The sequence below is a fragment of the Neoarius graeffei genome, chromosome 17 (assembly GCF_027579695.1).
Source record: "Neoarius graeffei isolate fNeoGra1 chromosome 17, fNeoGra1.pri, whole genome shotgun sequence".
Taxonomy (NCBI): domain Eukaryota; kingdom Metazoa; phylum Chordata; class Actinopteri; order Siluriformes; family Ariidae; genus Neoarius; species Neoarius graeffei.
The window spans coordinates 56,987,978-57,009,327 of NC_083585.1; the positions used below are offsets into that span (position 1 = coordinate 56,987,978).

Sequence of the window (21,350 nt, forward strand, 5' to 3'; positions counted from 1 at the left end):
CAAAGCGATGGCCGTAAACGAGATTCGTCGAGACCTGTGCGAGACATCGTAGGACGGAATTAAAACGTACAGCGGAAATCAAAGTCACCAACATCTGCCGACGTTGTCAAAAGACACGCACGCCTTCTTTCGAATGCTGATGTAATCAAGCCGGAAGTTTTCCCTGCGTCCGAAATTGCTCCCTACTCACTATATAGGGCACTATGTAGTGGGGACGCCATTTTGTAGTGCTGTCCGAAACCTTAGTGAGGATTATATGGGAAATGCGCTCAGTATAATATGGATTTATCACAAAAATACATGCATGTATTTATTATTTTTGAAAACCCACCAGCTGCCTGATCTAGCACATTTTAATTGTGCGACAGTAATGATGTAAATACCGGCGTGACGGACTCGTCCTTATCCTGTCATCTTTCCGACTCTTCTCTACTCCACGTTGGTTTGAAGCCGTATGGAATAATCTATATCACTGATGACGCTGGCAAATCTCGAAATTAATCTAAATTGGAATGATATGGCGATCTGGCCGCTGTGTAAACAAGTTCTCAAAATGGCGGCGCCGACACTTAACGTTTGAAGTCTCACACAAGTCTCGTGAAGATCGCGCGGATAAGTGACGCCTGCCGTGGACCAAACGAACTACATTCAACACGGCTAAAAAATGAAAAGGCCGATAAATGTAATGTAATAGCCAATATGAGTCACGATATAAGGTTACTAAAACCGAAAATGTAATTAAAAAACACGCTAATTAAGAAATAAAGCAAGTTTAAAAATGACTTCAGTTCCCCTTTAATGACAAAATGGCTTATTTTCCATGTCACGTTTCTCATCGAAACTTTCTTTCCATCTACAATGTTTGAATGTTAGTTAGTTAGTTTCCCCTGTGCTGAGAGCTGCACATTTTTAAAGTTTTCTCCCAGAAATTAGTTTTTAAAATGTTATTCTACAGCTTCGCAAAAAGCCATGGATACACTTCAGAATGAAATGATTGACAGCTTTGGCAACACGCTGAATTTTGGTATTGGGAGAAGGGGGCGGGGCCTGTTAAATCAGTAAGTGTGCCTGACGGAGTCTTGTCTCTACTGCGCAAACTCTGGCTCCAAATTTAACAATATTACATTACAGTACAGGCATTTAGTAGACACTCTTATCCAGAGTGACATACAACATACCCAGAGCAGCCTGGGGAGCAGTTAGGGGTTAGGTCCCTTGCTCAAGGGTCCTTCAGCCATTCCTGCTGATTCAGGGAATTGAACTGGCAGCCTTTTGGTCCCAAAGCTGCTTCTCTAACCTTTAGGCCACTGCTTCCCCCATGGTGGAGGAATTTTGGCTTCATTTCTCCAGAACAGAAGAGCACAGAACCACACCGTCCATGTTTTTTACACTCATTGGTCTGAAGGATAAACTGACTTCGCACTCATCTGCTATACTTAAAGCTGAATTTAAGTTAATTTATTAATTTAGCCGTAAAAAAAAAAATTCTCTGTTGTCAGGTTCTACATAGACAATTTAAGTTTTTGTCATATTTTTTCCTTCAGTCTGCATTTTATATCCCTGATTTTTTTTTTTCCACTCCTGCAGGCAAGTGCTGTGTTTAAAGGTGACAGTCTAGATTTTGCAATCTATTGCGAAATGCTGTCTCAGATGCTTCTGATTTGTGAACTACAAGAAAAGTGATTTGAATAAGCTGAATGGTGCAGCCGGATGTAATCAGGTGCATCACCTGACTCTGAATACACTGAACTTCTCATCTCATCTCATTATCTCTAGCCGCTTTATCCTGTTCTACAGGGTCGCAGGCAAGCTGGAGCCTATCCCAGCTGACTACGGGTGAAAGGCAGGGTACACCCTGGACAAGTCGCCAGGTCATCACAGGGCTGACACATAGACACAGACAACCATTCACACTCACATTCACACCTACGGTCAATTTAGAGTCACCAGTTAACCTAACCTGCATGTCTTTGGACTGTGGGGGAAACCGGAGCACCCGGAGGAAACCCACGCGGACACGGGGAGAACATGCAAACTCCGCACAGAAAGGCCCTCGCCGGCCACGGGGCTCGAACCCAGATCTTCTTGCTGTGACGCGACAGCGCTAACTACTATACCACCATGCCGCCCTACACTGAACTTTCCCCATGTAAATATTTACATAATTTTTATCCCTCCCGGCCAAAAGGCCCAAAGGGGGATTATGTCGTGGCAATGTCCGTACGTACGTCCCGGGAAGGGTACTCACCTTCTGAAATCAACTCCTCTCACAATTTTTGGAGGAGTTTCACGAAACTTGGCAGGATTCTTTGCTATATGTCGGTAATACGCATACTGAAATTTCATTAAATTGGGTCACATGTTACCAGAGTTACAGCCCTTGATTAACAAAATTATACTTTGACAATTTCATGAGTGCGTGTTTTCCTTCTGAAATCAACTCCTCTCACAGTTGTTGGAGGAATTTCACCAAACTTGGTAAAAAGCATTGTTATATGTCGGTGGTACGCATATTGTAATTTTGTTAAATTCGGTTACATTTTGCCAGAGTTATGGCATAGTTGCCAGTGGGGGATATTGTGCTCTCAGAGCACTCTTGTTTGACTATGAGTCACCAACTCTGAATACAGCCAGTCAGTTGTCATAACATTCTAATGCAAGTAAGCTCAGAAAGTGTCAACATGACAGTGACACCTACATTTTGAAAGTCAGTGTGTTGGAATAAGCCTTTATTAATGTTGAAGTTGGATTATGTCCACTGTGGGCTTATGTAGGTGTTATTTGCATGTCTGAACACAACCCTTAAGGTATCCCCAAAAAATACCAAAGGATTTTGAAGTGTATCCCTTCAAAGGAAACTGAGCATGCTGAAATTGAGGTTTCAGCCAGCAGTGTATTTTTCTTTCTGATTTGTGTTGGTTATGTGACACAGGAATGGGACAGTGTTAAGAGTCTCTCTTGAGCTGGAACCTTATTGATCATGAAGAATGTCTGCTGCATTTCTGCAAGACATCCATCAACAAGATTGCTGAGGGAAAGGAAAGGCCTCGAGATGAACCAGAGAAGACATCTCTTTGGTCATTTTGGCCTTGAAAGCTCCAGACATGTGACTAGAGACAAAAGACGAGTGGAAGAGTAGAATTAGGAATCGATGATAAGTTCCCTTTGGAGTCCGGATCTTCTCAAGTTTTCTTCCTTATGTTGTCTTGGGGAGACTGCAGTTGCCTCTGGCTTGCTCATTAGGGATCTAAAGTTACATCCAGATTTCTGTCAAGCTGCTTTGTGACAGTAGAATAGTGTCATACGAATTGAATTGAATAGAGAGGAGGATCAAGTTAATTCAGGATCACCACCGTCTCAACTGGGATCCCCTACTGTCTCGATCAGGATCACCACCACCGTCTCGATCGGGATCACCACCACGGTCTCGATCGGGATCACCACCACCGTCTCGATCGGGATCACCACCACCGTCTCGATCGGGATCACCACCACCGTCTCGATCGGGATCACCACCACCGTCTCGATCGGGATCACCACCACCGTCTCGATCGGGATCACCACCACCGTCTCGATCGGGATCACCACCACTGTCTCGATTGGGAACACCACTGTCTCAATCAGGATTGCCACCATCTTGATCCGGATCCCCGACTGTCTTGATTGGGATCACCACCATCGTCTCGATCAGGATACCCTACCGTCTCGATCGGGATCCCCTACTATCTCGATCGGGATCACCACCCGTCTTGATCAGCATCACCACTGTCTCGATCGGGATCCCCTACTGTCTCGATCAGGATCCGCTGCTGTCTTGATCGGGATCAACACCACTGTCTTGATTGGGATCCCCTACCGTCTCGATCAGGAACACCACCTTGTTTGCAATAGGGCGGTTTGCGTGCCCCAATGAACCCTAGAGCTATATTGGCTGGAGTCTAGAATCTAGTACTGCTGGTAAGGCCACCCATTGCGAACAGGTCGAAGGGTAGGGACCAGATGAAGAGTGATCCCACCCACTGGCCCTCCAAGTTGGGGGTTGGGCTAAGGGCTGATACCCCCCTCCCCCCCGTAAAAATAAGCTATTACAGAAACCAGAACCAAAGTGAGCAGAGGATACAAAGAAAAAGACTGAGGAAATGAAAACAGGGACTGGTACATCTCAGGCCACTGGGGACCTTGTTACAACCTATTAATTTTGCAGTGCTCTTTGGATCATGAGAGAGAGAGAGGGAGAGAGAGATATCGAGCGAAACATAGCTTTTAGGCTTGATGGCTTTTCATAAAAAAAGAGAGCAAGGTTGAATTGTGGCTTGTGAATTCCCTGGTCCATCTTATCTGCTGCACCACCTGGTTTTTGTGCGTGGAAAAGCTAAGTTATCCAGAGACAGATGTATGCATGAGGCCTTGTTGTTTTCTTGAAGAGGCGGCAGCATGATCAGATTTCCACCCACACACACACACTCGCACAACATCCCTCGTCCACAGCAAAGGGTGGGCTGATGGTCAGAGGGTGGACTGTCCAGCTCCAATGGGTATGGAAAGCGGGGGAGTGTTGGGTATCCGTGTTCAGAACTAGGGCAGATGTGGCCTCCCAGGTGGACACGGTGTGTGTGGCCTCGTCCTTTCATGTTTTTCACAGCTATAAGGCACAGATGGCTGCCTGACCTTTTCTTCAACTCACAGCAGTGGTTTGGTGTAACTAGCCACGTTAGCACAGTGCAATATGGCCAGGGTAGTCATTCAGGACATACAGAAGATTTCCCACTGTACTGGAAATTAGACTGTCAGCAGAAAACAGTACATGCCGCTTATTCCTGTGTTGCTTAGTACATCATTCTGAGAGGTTTTTCTTATTCCTACACCATTTCTCTCTCTAAAGAAAGTAAGGAGTCAGCTTTTGGAGTCACAAAAAGTTTATTGGGTTCATGCCAGATGAATACATGAATCTTGCTGGGGATAAAATCATCAGTCAGGAAGTGTACACACTCACTGGACACTTTAATAGGAACTTGTTCTTCATTCTAAGATCCCTGTTCTCGGCTGCAGGAGTTGAACCCAACATGTTGTGTGTCTTCTGCTGTTGCATGCTGAGATGCATTTCTGTTCACCACAGGTGTAAAGAGTGATTATATGAGTTACTATATCCTTCCTGGCAAAAAAAGCTCGAATCAATCTGCCGTTTTCCTCTGATCTCTCTCATCAACAAAGTGTTTGTTTCCACCCACAGAACTGTCGCTCACTCACTCGATTTTTTTTTTCACACCATTCTGTGTATAGCGACTGTGTGTGTGAAAACCCCAGAAGATCAGCAGTTTCTGAAATACTCAAACCAAACTCAAATCATCTGGCTCAAACCAACACCCATGCCACAGCGAAAGAAATTTGCACTTTGAGATCACAATTTTTCCCATTCTGATGTTTGAAGTGAACATTAAAGCTGTACTGCCTTTCAAATTTTTCAAATGTAGGTCATAAAAAGAATTTCCCCGACACCCAGTTATTTTTGTTTAGTGGACCGAAAGCTACTGAATTCGAATCACAGACTTACAATTTTATTAGGTTTTTTCCCTAATAGAACAATTAATCAATTTAGTACCACATGGCCTTAAATTCTCTGTTATTTTTTCCTGCTTCACCATGACCCAATACAAGATCCTACATCATGAATCACGTAGTGGGCTTTCCCCATTCACGCAAGGCATTGTGGGATACAAATTTGAAACCAGAGAGAAAAATGGAGGACGCGAGTGTGTGAATGAAACGTGAAAGACCGACTACAGTAACGGAAAGAAAGCGAGAAGAAAAGACGTTATGTTGCCAAACTAATAAATATCGGCGCTCAGCGAGCACCTCGGTGTGATCAGCTGTTCGTTTAGAGACAGAATGATGGAACTGTTAGTGCACGCTCAAAGGGAAACCTGAGCATGCACACACACACACACACACACACACACGGACTTCCTCTGTCTGCTTGACTGCATGAAGCGAGCGATTTCATGCACATTATTTGCTTTAATCCCCTCAAATTAAATAACTTCCCAGCCACAGAATGGCCTGATATTTTGTGAGATATTACAGAAATAAACGTATATCACAATGACCACATTTCAGAGGGAACTAAATTTCACCGATTTTATGAAATCGAAAGGCCGTCTAGCTTTAACTGAAGCTCTTATTTTGTATCTGCATGATTTTACGCATTGTGCAAGTGGACGGATGGGTGTTCCTATTAAAGTGTCCAGCGAGTGTATTACCTGAGGTTATTTCTACTGTTCCTTTTTCAGAAGGTAAAATCTTTACAGTGCAATCTTTCCAGACACGTATCCAAGCAGTTTGTACAAATGACAGGACTAAAAAAAAAAATCCCTTTTGGTTCCTGTCGTAGTTGTTTCTTATTTCCAATTAATAAGAAAAAAAATCTTATTTCCAGTTCTCATCTCATTATCTCTAGCCGCTTTATCCTGTTCTACAGGGTCGCAGGCAAGCTGGAGCCTATCCCAGCTGACTATGGGTGAAAGGCGGGGTACACCCTGGACAAGTCGCCAGGTCATCACAGGGCTGACACATAGACACAGACAACCATTCACACTCACATTCACACCTACGCTCAATTTAGAGTCACCAGTTAACCTAACCTGCATGTCTTTGGACTGTGGGGGAAACCGGAGCACCCGGAGGAAACCCACGCGGACACGGGGAGAACATCCGCACAGAAAGGCCCTCGCCGGCCACGGGGCTCGAACCCGGACCTTCTTGCTGTGAGGCGACAGCGCTAACCACTACACCACCGTGCCGCCTCTTATTTCCAATTAATGAAAAAAAAAATGTGTTCGGATACAAGAAACAGTACGGTAAATACTGCATACCTACAGTAAGTACTCGGATATGGTGCACCATTTGGGACGCAGCCATAGTGTTGTAATGCGCCTGCTGAAGTCCACTCTGTCTGTTGCCGTATAAAATTACACACTCGCTGATATTCAAATGCGCTTGAATATTAGATATGTTGAACAATTAAAATGAATTTGAAGGCCAAGGCAACAATTTCTGGAGCTTTCCATCACCTTCTGGTCTTCACTGTCTCAGTGCTGTCACGCTAAACTCAGATATTTCTGTCATTTTAACCGAAACTGGAGGCTCGACAGCTTTTGATGCATTTGCATGTGTGTGTGTGGGTGTGTGTGGGGTGGAAACACAACCCTGTTGCTGCTCAATCTCAGTGTGGCACCCTCGCTTGCAAAAACGCCCAAATACACATCTCTATGTCTCCGCCTTTCAGATTTCCGTTACACCACCACACGCACACTCGGGCACTGGGAGCAGCCCATTTAACCAAACTCACTTCACACTTTGGCAGATTTGCTGTCTCTGACACACACACACACACACACACACACACACACACACACACACACACACACACACACACACAAGGTTAGTGGGCTTAAGATGCTGCTCACTTCTTCTCATTTCCTCTCTGAGTGCAGAGTATCGATGTAACTGAATACACAAATACATCCTTAGGAATGAACGGGTAATGTGTTCTGAAGAGATACCCGGAAACCCGCGGGTCTGAACAAAATAGTTGCGTGAGCAGGAAGTTTTTACTTTCATGTGGGCTCGAGTGAGCGCTCAGATATCAATCCTTCAGGACAAACAGAGAATGCATTCATTAACAAACATGATGATGTTACCCGTACGCAGTGCATTTACACCATTCGTTCACCTTTCATTAGTTTGAGTTGGCCTACTGGTTTGGTTACATTTTCTGACGTACCAACTAACTTTCTGAAAATATATCGCAGACAAAGTGATACAAAGCGAAAACCATGACCGGGTGAGAAACTGGAGTGATGTAGCTGAGGATGAAGAACTGTCAAGGCCGTGCTGACACTGCTGAAATCGTCATCTCTGGGTTGTTTTCTAGTCGATCTGTCACAGCGAAAGGAGCTGAAAGAAATAATTCTGAATTAGGACACGCCCACTTGAGGTTTAGATGCAGATATGAATCTTTGGAGCATGAAGCTGATAAAGATACGGATTGTGTCACTGTCAAACTCTTAGATTCTTAATGACACGCTAGAATAGAGATGAGACATGCACCTGCACACACACACACACACACACACACACACACACGTGTTGCACACACACCTTGTTTACCTGCAGAAGAATTCTGTTTTTCAGCGCCTCTTCCTCACTGGGTGCTGAAGGATTCATGTTGGCTTATCAGTAGCATGTGTGAATGTTTTTATATACTACTGAGGACCAGATGTCCCCACAAGGATAGTAAAATCTGGGAATTTCAACCTTGTGGGGACATTTGGATGTCCCCACTAGGAAATTGCTGGGGGTTTTTTTTGTTTTGTTTTTTTAAACAAAAACTGCAAAAATAAAAATAAAAGGGCAAAAAAGTTTCCTTTTCATTACTGAGGTTAAGGTTAGGGTTAGGTTTAAGTGCAGGTACAGCATTAATTAACTGCAATAATATGTCAATGGAAGGTCCTCACAAGGATAGTAAGACAAACGTGTGTGTTTATATACTACTGAGGACCAGATGTCCCCACAAGGATAGTAAAATCTGACTATTTCGACCTTGTTGGGACATTTGGATGGTCCCCACAAGGAAATTGCTGTTGTGTTTGTTTTTTTAAACAAAAATTGGATAGAAAGAAAGAAAGAAAGAAAGAAAGAAAGAAAGAAAGAAAGAAAGGTTTCCTTTTTGTGACTGAGGTTAAGGTTAGTGTTAGGTTGAGGTGCAGGTACAGCATTAATTAACTGCAATAATAATATGTCAATGGAAGGTCCTCACAAGGATAGTAAGACAAACGTGTGTGTTTGTATACTACTGAGGACCAGATGTCCCCACAAGGATAGTAAAATCTGACTATTTCGACCTTGTTGGGACATTTGGATGGTCCCCACTAGGAAATTGCTGTTTTTTTGTTTTGTTTTTTTAAACAAAAACTATAAAAATAAAAGGGCAAAAAAGTTTCCTTTTCATTACTGAGGTTAAGGTTAGGGTTAGGTTTAAGTGCAGGCACAGCATTAATTAACTGCAATAATAATATGTCAATGGAAGGTCCTCACAAGGATAGTAAGACAAACGTGTGTGTTTATATTCTACTGAGGACCAGATGTCCCCACAAGGATAGTAAAATCTGACTATTTCGACCTTGTTGGGACATTTGGATGGTCCCCACTAGGAAATTGCTGTTTTTTTGTTTTGTTTTGTTTTTTTAAACAAAAACTGCAAAAATAAAAATAAAAGGGCAAAAAAGTTTCCTTTTCATTACTGAGGTTAAGGTTAGGGTTAGGTTTAAGTGCAGGTACAGCATTAATTAACTGCAATAATAATATGTCAATGGAAGGTCCTCACAAGGATAGTAAGACAAACGTGTGTGTTTATATACTACTGAGGACCAGATGTCCCCACAAGGATAGTAAAATCTGACTATTTCGACCTTGTTGGGACATTTGGATGGTCCCCACAAGGAAATTGCTGTTGTGTTTGTTTGTTTGTTTGTTTAAACAAAAATTGGATAGATAGAAAGAAAGAAAGAAAGAAAGAAAGAAAGAAAGAAAGAAAGAAAGAAAGAGATTTCCTTTTCATGACTGAGGTTAAGGTTGGTGTTAGGTTGAGGTGCAGGCATGGCATTGCTGCAATAATAATTATGCCATTGGAAGGTCCTCACAAGGATAGTGAGACAAATGCATGTGTGTGTTTATATACTACTGAGGACCAGATGTCCCCATAAGGACAGTAAAATCTGACAGTTTTGACCTTATGGGGCCATTTGGATGGTCCCTACAAGGAAATTGCTGTTGTGTGTGGGGTTTTTTTTTTAACAAACAAACAAAAAAAAAAGAGCCAAAAAGTTTCAGTTTCATTATTAAGGTTAAGGTTTAGGTGCAGGCACAGCATTAATTAACTGCAATAATAATTATTGTCAATGGAAGGTCCTCACAAGGATAGTGAGACAAACATGTGTGTGTTTATTCTACTGAGGACCAAATGTCCCCACAAGGATAGTAAAATCTGACAATTTCGACCTTGTGGGGACTATTGGATGGTCCTCACAAGGAAATTGCTGTTTTTGGGTTTTTTTTTTTGGTTTGTTTGTTTTTTTAAACAAAAATTGAATAAATTAATTAATTAAATAAATAAATAAATAAAAGCGCCAAAAGGTTTCCTTTTTATCACTGAGGTTAAAGTTAGTGTTAGGTTTAGGTGCAGGCAGAGCACTAATTAACTGCAATAATTATGTCAGTGGAAGGTCCTCACAAGGATAGTGAGACAAGCGTGTGTGTGTGTGTGTGTGTGTGTGTGTGTGTTTGACCTGCTGGTGGTGGAAATCCACAGTCTGCACCTGTCACTGAAGCATGCTGGGGCTTTGCAGGTCAGGTGGAGGTCACATGGGTATTATCACACATGGCGTTGAAGCACAGTTCTGTTCTCTGAGGCTACGTCCACACTCATAGATTCTAGTTTTAAAACGAAAATAATCTCCATCCAGACGAGCTTTTTAGCCCCGTATCAGAAATGATCTCCGTCCATACGAACACGCCTGAAAACACATATCACACGACCATTCACGTACACTGGGCATGCACGGGTGTGCTGGTATACACAGCTGATGCTGTCTGCTTTCTTCCGGAAAAAGGTCACATGATAGGAGTGTGATGAATCAGAGGAGGATACGTCATGACTGAAGAGACCCAATCAGGATGCGAATGCTGGTGTCTGCATCATCGTTTCCAAATGTCCCCGTTTTTGCTCGTCTACACTAAAACACTACCCTGGAGTTTTCAAACTAAAACAAAGCCAGGGAAGTTTCAAAAGTCTCCATTTTAGGGGCTCGAAAACTCCGGAGTCGTGTGGACGCCAGGCGTAAACGTAGCAAAACTAAAATATATTAATGTGGATGTAGCTCGAGTCCAAACTGTGTGTAAAACAGAACTTTGTCTTTTAAAATGCAGATGATTCCTGTCATGGGATTTGTCTCTCGGAAAAATATAAAGCTTGGTAATATATAAAAACAATTATGTATATTTTAGCAGAGTACATTGATGATGATTAGAAAAAAAATCACTTGAAATAAATCACATTTCTGTCCTGATACTCTCCAGCGCACCGTTTGCAAAATGCGGACAAGTCACGGAATACGGATTCACGGAAAATAAAAAATATAATGCAAACCACGAGTTTTATATTCACATCTCTGATATGTGATTTTCTGTGAAATATCAATAGTAAATTAATAAACGTATAAATACAGGCAAGATATTTTAATTATGAACTTCAGCAGTCCAAACATTTAATTGTTTTACACTTATTAATTTTTTTTTTATTCATGATGCATCATCCGTATGAAATCGCTAACCAGTCTGTAATATACTGAAACATCCGTGACCAATCCGTAAATTATGAGCATCCGCGATGCATCCGTATTAAAATCCGGAACCACTCCGTATTTTGTTTCCTTTTTTTACTTATAATTTACCTGTGACCATCTGCTACCCAATCCCTAGTTTCTACACCAGTCTTTAGGTGAAATACGCAAACTTCACCTCCTTTTGGTAAATTTCAGAGTTGTGTTCTCTGTATATTATTAGATGTTCCACATTTCTTATCGAAAGACTCGTCTGCTGATGAGTGAGTATTGGCTCGACTTTATCTGGCGCTTCTACCTCCATCATGGAGCTACCGTGGGCAGATAATGTCACCGTGGAGACAATCTTTATGATGTCTGTGTCATTGTTCGGTAGCAACGTCTGTAAAATTAACCGTCCGTGATGCATCATCCGTATGAAATCCATAACCAATCCGCAAATTACTGAAATGTCCGTAACCAATTCGTACATTACGACCATCTGTGATGCATCCATATTAAAATCCGTAACCACTCCGTATTTTTCGCTCATTTGTCCAAAAGGCCGTGAGCTGTTGCCATGGTGTGGTGTCCGTCATCCATCGTCCACAATTCAGTTAAATCGTATCTCCTCCATCAGTTCTCCACGGATTTCCATTCCAATTGTTTTGTTTGAAAAAACTCAGCACTCGGCACAAAATTTGGTCGTTGTTTTGTCAAATTTTTTGCTAATAAGTTACTAATTAAGCCAAATTAATGACTTTTCCAGGCCTCTCACTAGAACTGTATCTCCTCTCTGATTTCTCATCCGATTCCAGTTCTGATGGATGTTTTGGGTCGATCTTCACTTGAGGAACAAAACTTGGTTGTTTGTTTGTTGATTTTCCTGTTGTAAACAATTTGTTTACAGCAGTTTGTTTACAACGTTGTTTATTTCCAGTTAAATTGTATCCCCTCCCTCCCCCAGTTCTCAATTTCAGTTCTGATTGTTTTGTTTGAAAGAACTCGACGTTCTGTACAACACTTGGTCATTGTTTTGTCAAATTTTTGCTAACAAACTGCTACTGAGGTCACCTTAACGAGTTTTGGGACTTCTCATTAGAATTGTAATTAGAATCTCCTCTCAGTTCTCACCCGATTTCAGTTCTGATCGATGTTTTGGGTCGCTCTTCCCTCAGGGAACAAAACTTGGTTGTTTGTTGATTTTCTTGTACAACTTTGTTTGCAACTTTGTTTATTTTCAGTTAAAGGTAGACCGCCTTTCAGACTTTTAAAGTGTAGGTCACGAAAATAATTTTCCAGACACCCAATTTATTTTTGTTTAGTGACCAAAAGCTACTGAATTCGAATCACAGACTTCCAATGTTATTAGGTTTTTTTTTTTTTAAATAGGACAATTAATGAATTTAGAGCCACAAGGCCCGAAATTCTCCGCTATTTTTTCCTGCTTCACCATGACCTGATACAAGATACTACGTCATGCATGATGTGGTGGGCTTTCCTTGTTCGTGCAAGGCATTGTGGGATGCAAATTTGAAACAGGAGAGAAAAGTGGAGGACGTGAGTGTGCGAATGAAACGTGAAAGAGCGACTACAGTAACGGAAAGAAAGCGAGAAGAAGAAAAGACGTTATGTTATATACGAAGGAAAGGAAACGCAGGACCAAACTAATAAATATCGGCGCTCAGCGAGCACCTCGGTGTGATCAGCTGTTCGTTTAGAGACAGAATGATGGAACTGTCAGTGCACGCTCAAAGGTAAACCTGCGCATGCACACACACACGGACTTCCTCTGTCTGCTTGACTGCACGAAGCGAGCGATTTCATGCACATTATTTGCTTTAATCCCCTCAAATTAAATACAGTGGGGCAAAAAAGTATTTAGTCAGTCACCAATTGTGCAAGTTCTCCCACTTAAAAAGATGAGAGAGGCCTGTAATTTTCATCATAGGTACACTTCAACTATGAGAGACAAAATGAGAAGAAAAAAAATCCAGAAAATCACATTGTCTGATTTTTAAAGAATTTATTTGCAAATTATGGTGGAAAATAAGTATTTGGTCAATAACAAAAGTTCATCTCAAATCTTTGTTATATACCCTTTGTTGGCAATGAGAGAGGTCAAACGTTTTCTGTAAGTCTTCACAAGGTTTTCACACACTGTTGCTGGTATTTTGGCCCATTCCTCCATGCAGATCTCCTCTAGAGCAGTGATGTTTTGGGGCTGTCGCTGGGCAACATGGACTTTCAACTCCCTCCAAAGATTTTCTATGGGGTTGAGATCTGGAGACTGGCTAGGCCACTCCAGGACCTTGAAATGCTTCTTACGAAGCCACTCCTTCGTTGCCCGGGCGGTGTGATTGGGATCATTGTCATGCTGAAAGACCCAGCCACGTTTCATCTTCAATGGCCTTGCTGATGGAAGGAGGTTTTCACTCAAAATCTCACGATACATGGCCCCATTCATTCTTTCCTTTACACGGATCAGTCGTCCTGGTCCCTTTGCAGAAAAACAGCCCCAAAGCATGATGTTTCCACCCCCATGCTTCACAGTAGGTATGGTGTTCTTTGGATGCAACTCAGCATTCTTTCTCCTCCAAACACGACAAGTTGAGTTTTTACCAAAAAGTTCTATTTTGGTTTCATCTGACCATATGACATTCTCCCAGTCCTCTTCTGGATCATCCAAATGCTCTCTAGCAAACTTCAGACGGGCCTGGACATGTACTGGCTTAAGCAGGGGGACACGTCTGGCACTGCAGGATTTGAGTCCCTGGCGGCGTAGTGTGTTACTGATAGTAGCCTTTGTTACTTTGGTCCCAGGTCTCTGCAGGTCATTCACTAGGTCCCCCCGTGTGGTTCTGGGATTTTGCTCACCGTTCTTGTGATCATTTTGACCCCACGGGGTGAGATCTTGCATGGAGCCCCAGATCGAGGGAGATTATCAGTGGTCTTGTATGTCTTCCATTTTCTAATAATTGCTCCCACAGTTGATTTCTTCACACCAAGCTGCTTACCTATTGCAGATTCAGTCTTCCCAGCCTGGTGCAGGTCTACAATTTTGTTTCTGGTGTCCTTTGACAGCTCTTTGGTCTTGGCCATAGTGGAGTTTGGAGTGTGACTGTTTGAGGTTGTGGACAGGTGTCTTTTATACTGATAACGAGTTCAAACAGGTGCCATTAATACAGGTAACGAGTGGAGGACAGAGGAGCCTCTTAAAGAAGAAGTTACAGGTCTGTGAGAGCCAGAAATCTTGCTTGTTTGTAGGTGACCAAATACTTATTTTACCGAGGAATTTACCAATTAATTCATTAAAAATCCTACAATGTGATTTCCTGGATTCTTTCCTCCCATTCTGTCTCTCATAGTTGAAGTGTACCTATGATGAAAATTACAGGCCTCTCTCATCTTTTTAAGTGGGAGAACTTGCACAATTGGTGGCTGACTAAATATTTTTTGCCCCACTGTAACTTCCCAGCCACAGAATGGCCTGATATTTTGTGAGATATTACAGAAATAAACATATATCACAATGACCACATTTCAGAGGGAACTAAATTTCACCGATTTTATGAAATCGAAGGGCCGTCTAGCTTTAAATCGTGTCTCCTCCCTTCCTGAGTTCTCAATCTGATTGTTTTATTTGAAAGAACTAGACCTTCTGCACAACACTTGGTCATTGCATTGTCTATTTCATATATATAAACTGTAATAGACAGTTAAATAATTATACTCACATGCCTCATTGCACAAAGTAGCGTTGAAGGTTTAGCTGCTTAAACAGTTAGTAATTCTGCATGAAGGACCACTTTGCTGTAGTTGAGTGTGTGTGGATGATGATGATGATGATGATGATGATATCAGTCTGTTGTGCTGGATGACTCGCTCTGTCAGTAATGTGAGGGTGGAATGTGTCAGAGTGGAGCTGAAAGCCCATGCTGATGATGCTATGCGTCGGCTCTCCTGACTCATCATTACTTTAATTGAGCTTTTCGATGATGAGGTGTGGAGAGCCCCTCAGCCTCCTCTTCAGCTGTCCAAAGCCATGTCTCGGGTTAATCCTGATCTAATACCGGCTAATGCAAGTGTGCATCATCACGCCACCTCACACAACCATTCACGCACACTTAACAGTTGCCTGTTGCCCTGTTGCACACAAATAAATGGTGCGTTCGCTATTTTAGTATTTAGCATTATGTCCAAGTCCCGAGGGTGTCGTCTCGGTCTAGAACACTCATCCCTTTCTCTCCTCTTTGCTTCATCTCTCCACTTTTCTCCTGAGGCCCTCCACTTTGTTTGTCAGACTTCTTCCGATGAACATGAATCACACGCCAGCACTTGCATCTGTTCTCTAACCCTGAAACAATCTAGTCAGGGAAAACAAATGATCACCACTGGGCTTTTTCAATCAGTGCTGCTGGTGAGCAGGCGCCGGGGTAGTCAGGTGGGTGGAGGAGATAATTAGACAGGGTTAAAAATAACCCCGTTCATTGTTTGTGCTGTCCCACATCCTCCACAGCGATCAGCGCACACACCGAACGAACCAGACAGTCAGGTGTCGAAGCCCCATTCATAGTTCATTGTCTTCTGCTGGCTGAAGAACTTCCTCGAACACTCACTGGATGTTTTGTCATAAATAATTTTTGCAGCCACAGCTGAAGGAGCTTCTTAAACGCTAATAATGGGAGGCTTGTAACTGGTAGCGATTACAATGGCCTCGATTTGCAGAGCGTCGTGCAGCTTCGTAATTAGTGGCAAAAGCTGCGTTCGTGTGCATATCAGGTTAAGCAGAATATAATGTTCACAGATTCCCTCATATGGTCTCATAAAGACAGCTGTCTGGTGAAAATTCAAATTCAGTCCAAATTGCTTGAAACTGCTCCCGCTGACTAGAAAACTGCTAGATGGAGCCATATACAAGGCAAAAGATTTCAGACTCAGGCACAGGTTTGCCTTCCAACACAATGACGAGCCTAAACATATTACCAAAGCTACACTGGAGTGGTTCAGAACCAAGAACCTGAACAATCCAGTCAAGTCTCAGACATCAATCTGTGGCAAGATTTGAAAACTGCTGTTCGCCGTCCAATCGGGCAGAGCTGCAGTAATTCTGCCAAGAGGAACGGACAGAAATATCAGGATAGGTATAGCAAGGATAAAGCCAAGGAGGTGAACCGTTATGCAACCAACAAATGTGTGCTTTTTGTTTAATTAAGCTTTAGATCACAATAAAAATGCTGAACTTTCAAATCTCATTCTCATCTCATTATCTCTAGCCGCTTTATCCTTCTACAGGGTCGCAGGCAAGCTGGAGCCTATCCCAGCTGACTACGGGTGAAAGGCGGGGTACACCCTGGACAAGTCGCCAGGTCATCACAGGGCTGACACATAGACACAGACAACCATTCACACTCACATTCACACCTACGGTCAATTTAGAGTCACCAGTTAACCTAACCTGCATGTCTTTGGACTGTGGGGGAAACCGGAGCACCCGGAGGAAACCCACGCAGACACGGGGAGAACATGCAAACTTGAACTTTCAAATATCAGAGATAATGTGTAAAAAAAAAATAATAATAATAATAAAAGATAAAAATTTGAATTAAGTCCATTTCGATTTCAGGTTGTAATGGTAGGCATATCAGGTAAAAATTCAAATTGCTTGAAACGTCTCTCACTGAATTGAAAACTGAGTGCAGAACAACATGCTTTTTACAGAATTAAAATATGTTTATCCGTTCTTGAGATATTACAAATCAAAGACTGAAAAAACGGCTTAATTTTTAGAAACCCGGCGTAATATTCTGTCTGAGGATCACATGGTCCAAAATGGGCCTCATTAACCAATGAGATCAAAGGTTTTTTTCTTAATAACGTTTCTATTTTTCAAGATATTTACATGGAAATTGGCTGAATAAATTTTTTACAAAATTAGTTAAATCAAATTATGCAAATTAGAATGTAATTAGTATTAATTATGCTAATTAGGTAAAACTGTTAAATTGGTGTACACTCAATAAAAAAGTGTTAAAAGATTATTTCTAATCCCCTATTTGTGCTCTGTAGATCTTTGTATTTCTCAAAAGTAAGGCCTACTAGTATTTGTATGAAAGAATATACATATATTATTTACCAGCTGGGAGGTCCGTATGGTGAAATACCGTGACCGAGGTCTTGAAAGTACTGAGCGAGTCCCTCTGGGCCGAGGTCAGTATTCAAGGCCGAGGTCACGGTATTTCACCATACGGACCGACCTTAAGCTGGTAAATAACATATTTATTTTTTTCTTTACCAAATTCTAACAGAAAATGAGAGCGTATGCCTGAAAAAATGTTGTCCCAAATATCCGGTAGCTGGTACCGGCCCTGTCTCGGTTCAGGGAGGGCTTGAGGGTTCTGATGTAGCCCAAACCAACAGTAGAAACACAGGACGGTGTGACAACCAAACCCAGAACTGTTTCTCATGTTACACTGCCGTATGTTCAAAACTTTTCAGAGGAGCTAAGACGTGTGTTTCGGGAGTATGGGGTACAACTGCATTTCAAGCCCTCCAGCACTTTACGACAGTTGCTGGTGAAGCCTAAGGGACCCTACTCCTGCTAGTGAACGATGTGGACCTGTGTACCTCATTCAATGTAAAGGGAGTGACGAGGAGAAGTGTAATGCTTCTTATGTTGGTGAAACTGAACTATCTCTTCGAACTAGATACATGGAACATAGACGCCCAAGTTCGATATCATCAGAGGTATCGCGACATATTCACAAACACCGCATGGGACACAGGATACAGCTAGACAATGTGAAAATTCTAGACCAGGAGCCGGACTTGTTTAAACGAGGTGTACGAGAAGCCATCTACATCAGAACCCTCAAGCCCTCCCTGAACCGAGGCGGGGGCCGGTACCAGCTTCCGGATATTTGATTCTTTCGGGCTTGCATAATGCATGCTTGAAGTGACGTAATTTCCCCCGACGAAGACTCTGGATAGAGTTGAAAGCTTGGGTAAGCAAGCTTTTTATGCAGTACAAAGTATTAAAAAAAAAACCCTTATGATGACCAAATTAGCTGCATAGATGAAACTTTTCAATGTGAACTCGAGTTATATTCTAAAATAGTTATTTATTTACAGGAATCAGTTTGATTTGAAAAAATAAGTAGGTAAAGCTATGAAAACTCACTTTAAAGTCTCCCGTGAATCATAACATCAGAACTATCAGATGGAAAATTTTGCTGAATCCTTCATCAGAAACAGTGAGAGCGAGAAAACATCCCTATAAAAGCGATCTGATTGATATCCATGAGTAATCCAGTGGGAAACCGATCAGGAGAGAGAGAGAGAGGGGGAGAGAGAGAGCCTGAGCGCTTTCCTGTGACTCAAAAAGAAAAGCACCGTCAGTTTCCCGACGTCCCGCGAGCAGAGTTTTTACTCTGTTGTACCGACTTCAACCTGCCGTTACTCCCAAAGTACTGAACAGATCTTAACCAGATAGATTTCTCTGGAAAGCAGAGATTATAAGCTTTTTAATGAGAGTATTCACCAGTTAAGCAATGACAGATTTGGAAACTTAGATGAGCGTCTGCATGGACAATTTTCACAGCACGGCCAGCGAGCGTCTGATACGCCCATCTTTGGCTTTGACTAAGAATTGGAGATTTTTATTTGCATTTTGTGGATTAAATCATATTTTCCTGTTTCCGCAGCCTTCACTTCCTGTCCTTTACACCCTGTCCAGTCAGGCGACCCATGAGGCAGTTCACCTGCTCTGTAGGATGCTGGTCTTCGACCCGGTGAGTGATCCAAATCAGCCTTATAATGAAAGTCTGGAGCGTATACAGTAATGACTGTATTTTTATTTATATATTTATTTTAAGGCAAGACATTACAGATACATAGGGTAATATTTTAAAAACTATCAAATAGAAATATTACAATCACATGGATTAAAGTTTTCCGTCTTGTGACGGATTTCCGTCAACCGAACTCTCCCAAGGCCAAATGTGAGGTCGGTGCTGATCCGAGGAGAATTAAAATGACGGGTGGTTGGGTAGAGATTGGGTTATAACACTGATGTGTTGCAACACCACCAACTATCAGCAGGGTTTATTTAACTTTTTTGTTTTTGAGCCATGCTTTGTGTCATTCATTTCCTATCTTTGATCATGTTTAAACGTTCGCTGTCTACAGTGTGGCATTAAAAAAACATGCGCTGTCAAAATTGGCAAAATACATTCCCATGTGCTTGGCGTGCTTGTGTCTGACCATTTCTGTTTTGTATTAAATTAAGTCTTGCCAAAATGACTTAGTTCAAACCTGGACATATAGAAATAGAGCATGTTAAAAAAAAAAAACCAAAAAATAAACCCCGGAAAGCCCGCTCCTCTGCTTCAGCCAGACTTGAAGACCCGACGGTGCAATGCTTGCAGACTGTCAGAAGTAATTAGACCTAAATTTATAGCTAACAAACCAGCAAACGCCCCAACAATTATTATTTTCGTCAGGCCAATGTGTAAGGTATGTTAGAACCGTGCCTTATAGCCTACGTTATATCACAATTTAAAGGGCGTCTGAGGAGTTGGAGGCTGCGAGCGCAATGATGTTCCGACATGCGCTAAACTTTATTCCCTGAAAATCATACACCAGCGTTCAATGCCCCGAACAGTCAAAATGTCTAGAAGGCTACGGTTAAATAATAATCATAGCCTACTAAGTTAAATTACGTCAAAACATCTGTTTCTGGCCGATGAAATGATGGAGGAAAATGAGAACGAACGCAAAGTAGATAGCAGCCAACTTCACGCGATCTTTTAGGGAACTTAACACTCGTGTTGGCCACAATATTTCTCTTAATAAAATCTTGAATTGTTTTTGAAGTCGTATTCAACACAAAGTAAGGTCAAATTATAATTTTAATTTAAGCGAAGATCCAAACTTTTTTCTATATTGACGTCGAGCACAGAGGAGCATGTCATTCTGCTTTCGGTTTCGGCAGCATGGATGCGCTTTACATGAAAGAAAGCACTGATGTGTCTGCCATCGATAAAGGTGTAAAAAACAAGTGGAGGTGGGCTTGGCTGTACGAAATAGGTGAAAACGGAAAGCCATTTAGTTCATGGTGCAAAAAACTAAACATTCCAGGCGCTTGCATTTGTGTGGTTTGCCACAAAAAAATAATATACGGAAGCAATGGAAAGAAAGTGCAATAAATTGAATTGATAATTGATAATAAAGTTATCAGTTCTAAGTTAACCATTCTCAGAATTTCATCGAAATCCACCCATAACCCCCCCGTAGAATTTCATCGAAATCCACCCATAACCCCCCCCCTGTAGAATTTCATCGAAATCCACCCATAACCCCCCCCGTAGAATTTCATCGAAATCCATCCATAACACACCCCCCCCCCCCCAAAAAAAAATTTTCAGTCAAATCATTTTTTTTTTTTTGCTTTAATCCATGCAATCAACCTTTCAGTTGATTTCTGGTATTCTTGCAAGTATTTTTTTTTAAGAGTTTTTTAATGTATATTTTTATGCAAATGAGAATTTAATTAAAGTGACGCAGGTCGATGTGCTGCTTCAGGAATCGTTTAATCCACTCCCCTTTCTGAATGGTTTGAGCTGATACCCATCCCCATAGCTGGTATGCATCGTCTTGTTTCAGTCTTGTTTCATTTTTTTTCCTAATGCGGGGCGTATTAACCCAGGGTGGCCGCGGGTCCTTAAAAAGTCTTAAGTTTAATTTTCCTAAAATAAGGCCATTAAAAAGTCTTAAATTGTCTTAAATTTCAAACCCCGTGGTCTTAAATTTTCAATCTAAGGGTGTATTCAGACCAGGATAGTTCGATAGTTCACTTGCTTTGGTCCGAACCAAATGTTTTTTTTATTTTTTCATTTTGGTGCGGTTCGCTTTCACACTGTACATTTTAGGCGGACCAAAATCTGTCAACAAAGCCACGCGCCCTGAGGTCGTTCA

The 21,350-nt window shown here is 41.9% G+C and overlaps 1 protein-coding gene across 1 annotated transcript in view; it reads left to right on the forward strand.

Moving 5' to 3' along the window:
- The window catches only part of nlk2 (nemo-like kinase, type 2), a 269,767-nt gene that overhangs the window by 226,469 nt on the left and 21,948 nt on the right, over positions 1-21,350 (forward strand). The window contains exon 8 of the mRNA XM_060897765.1: positions 19,079-19,165. Within this exon, the coding sequence (XP_060753748.1) occupies positions 19,079-19,165 (87 nt within the window). The remainder of the gene's footprint in view (positions 1-19,078; positions 19,166-21,350) is intronic.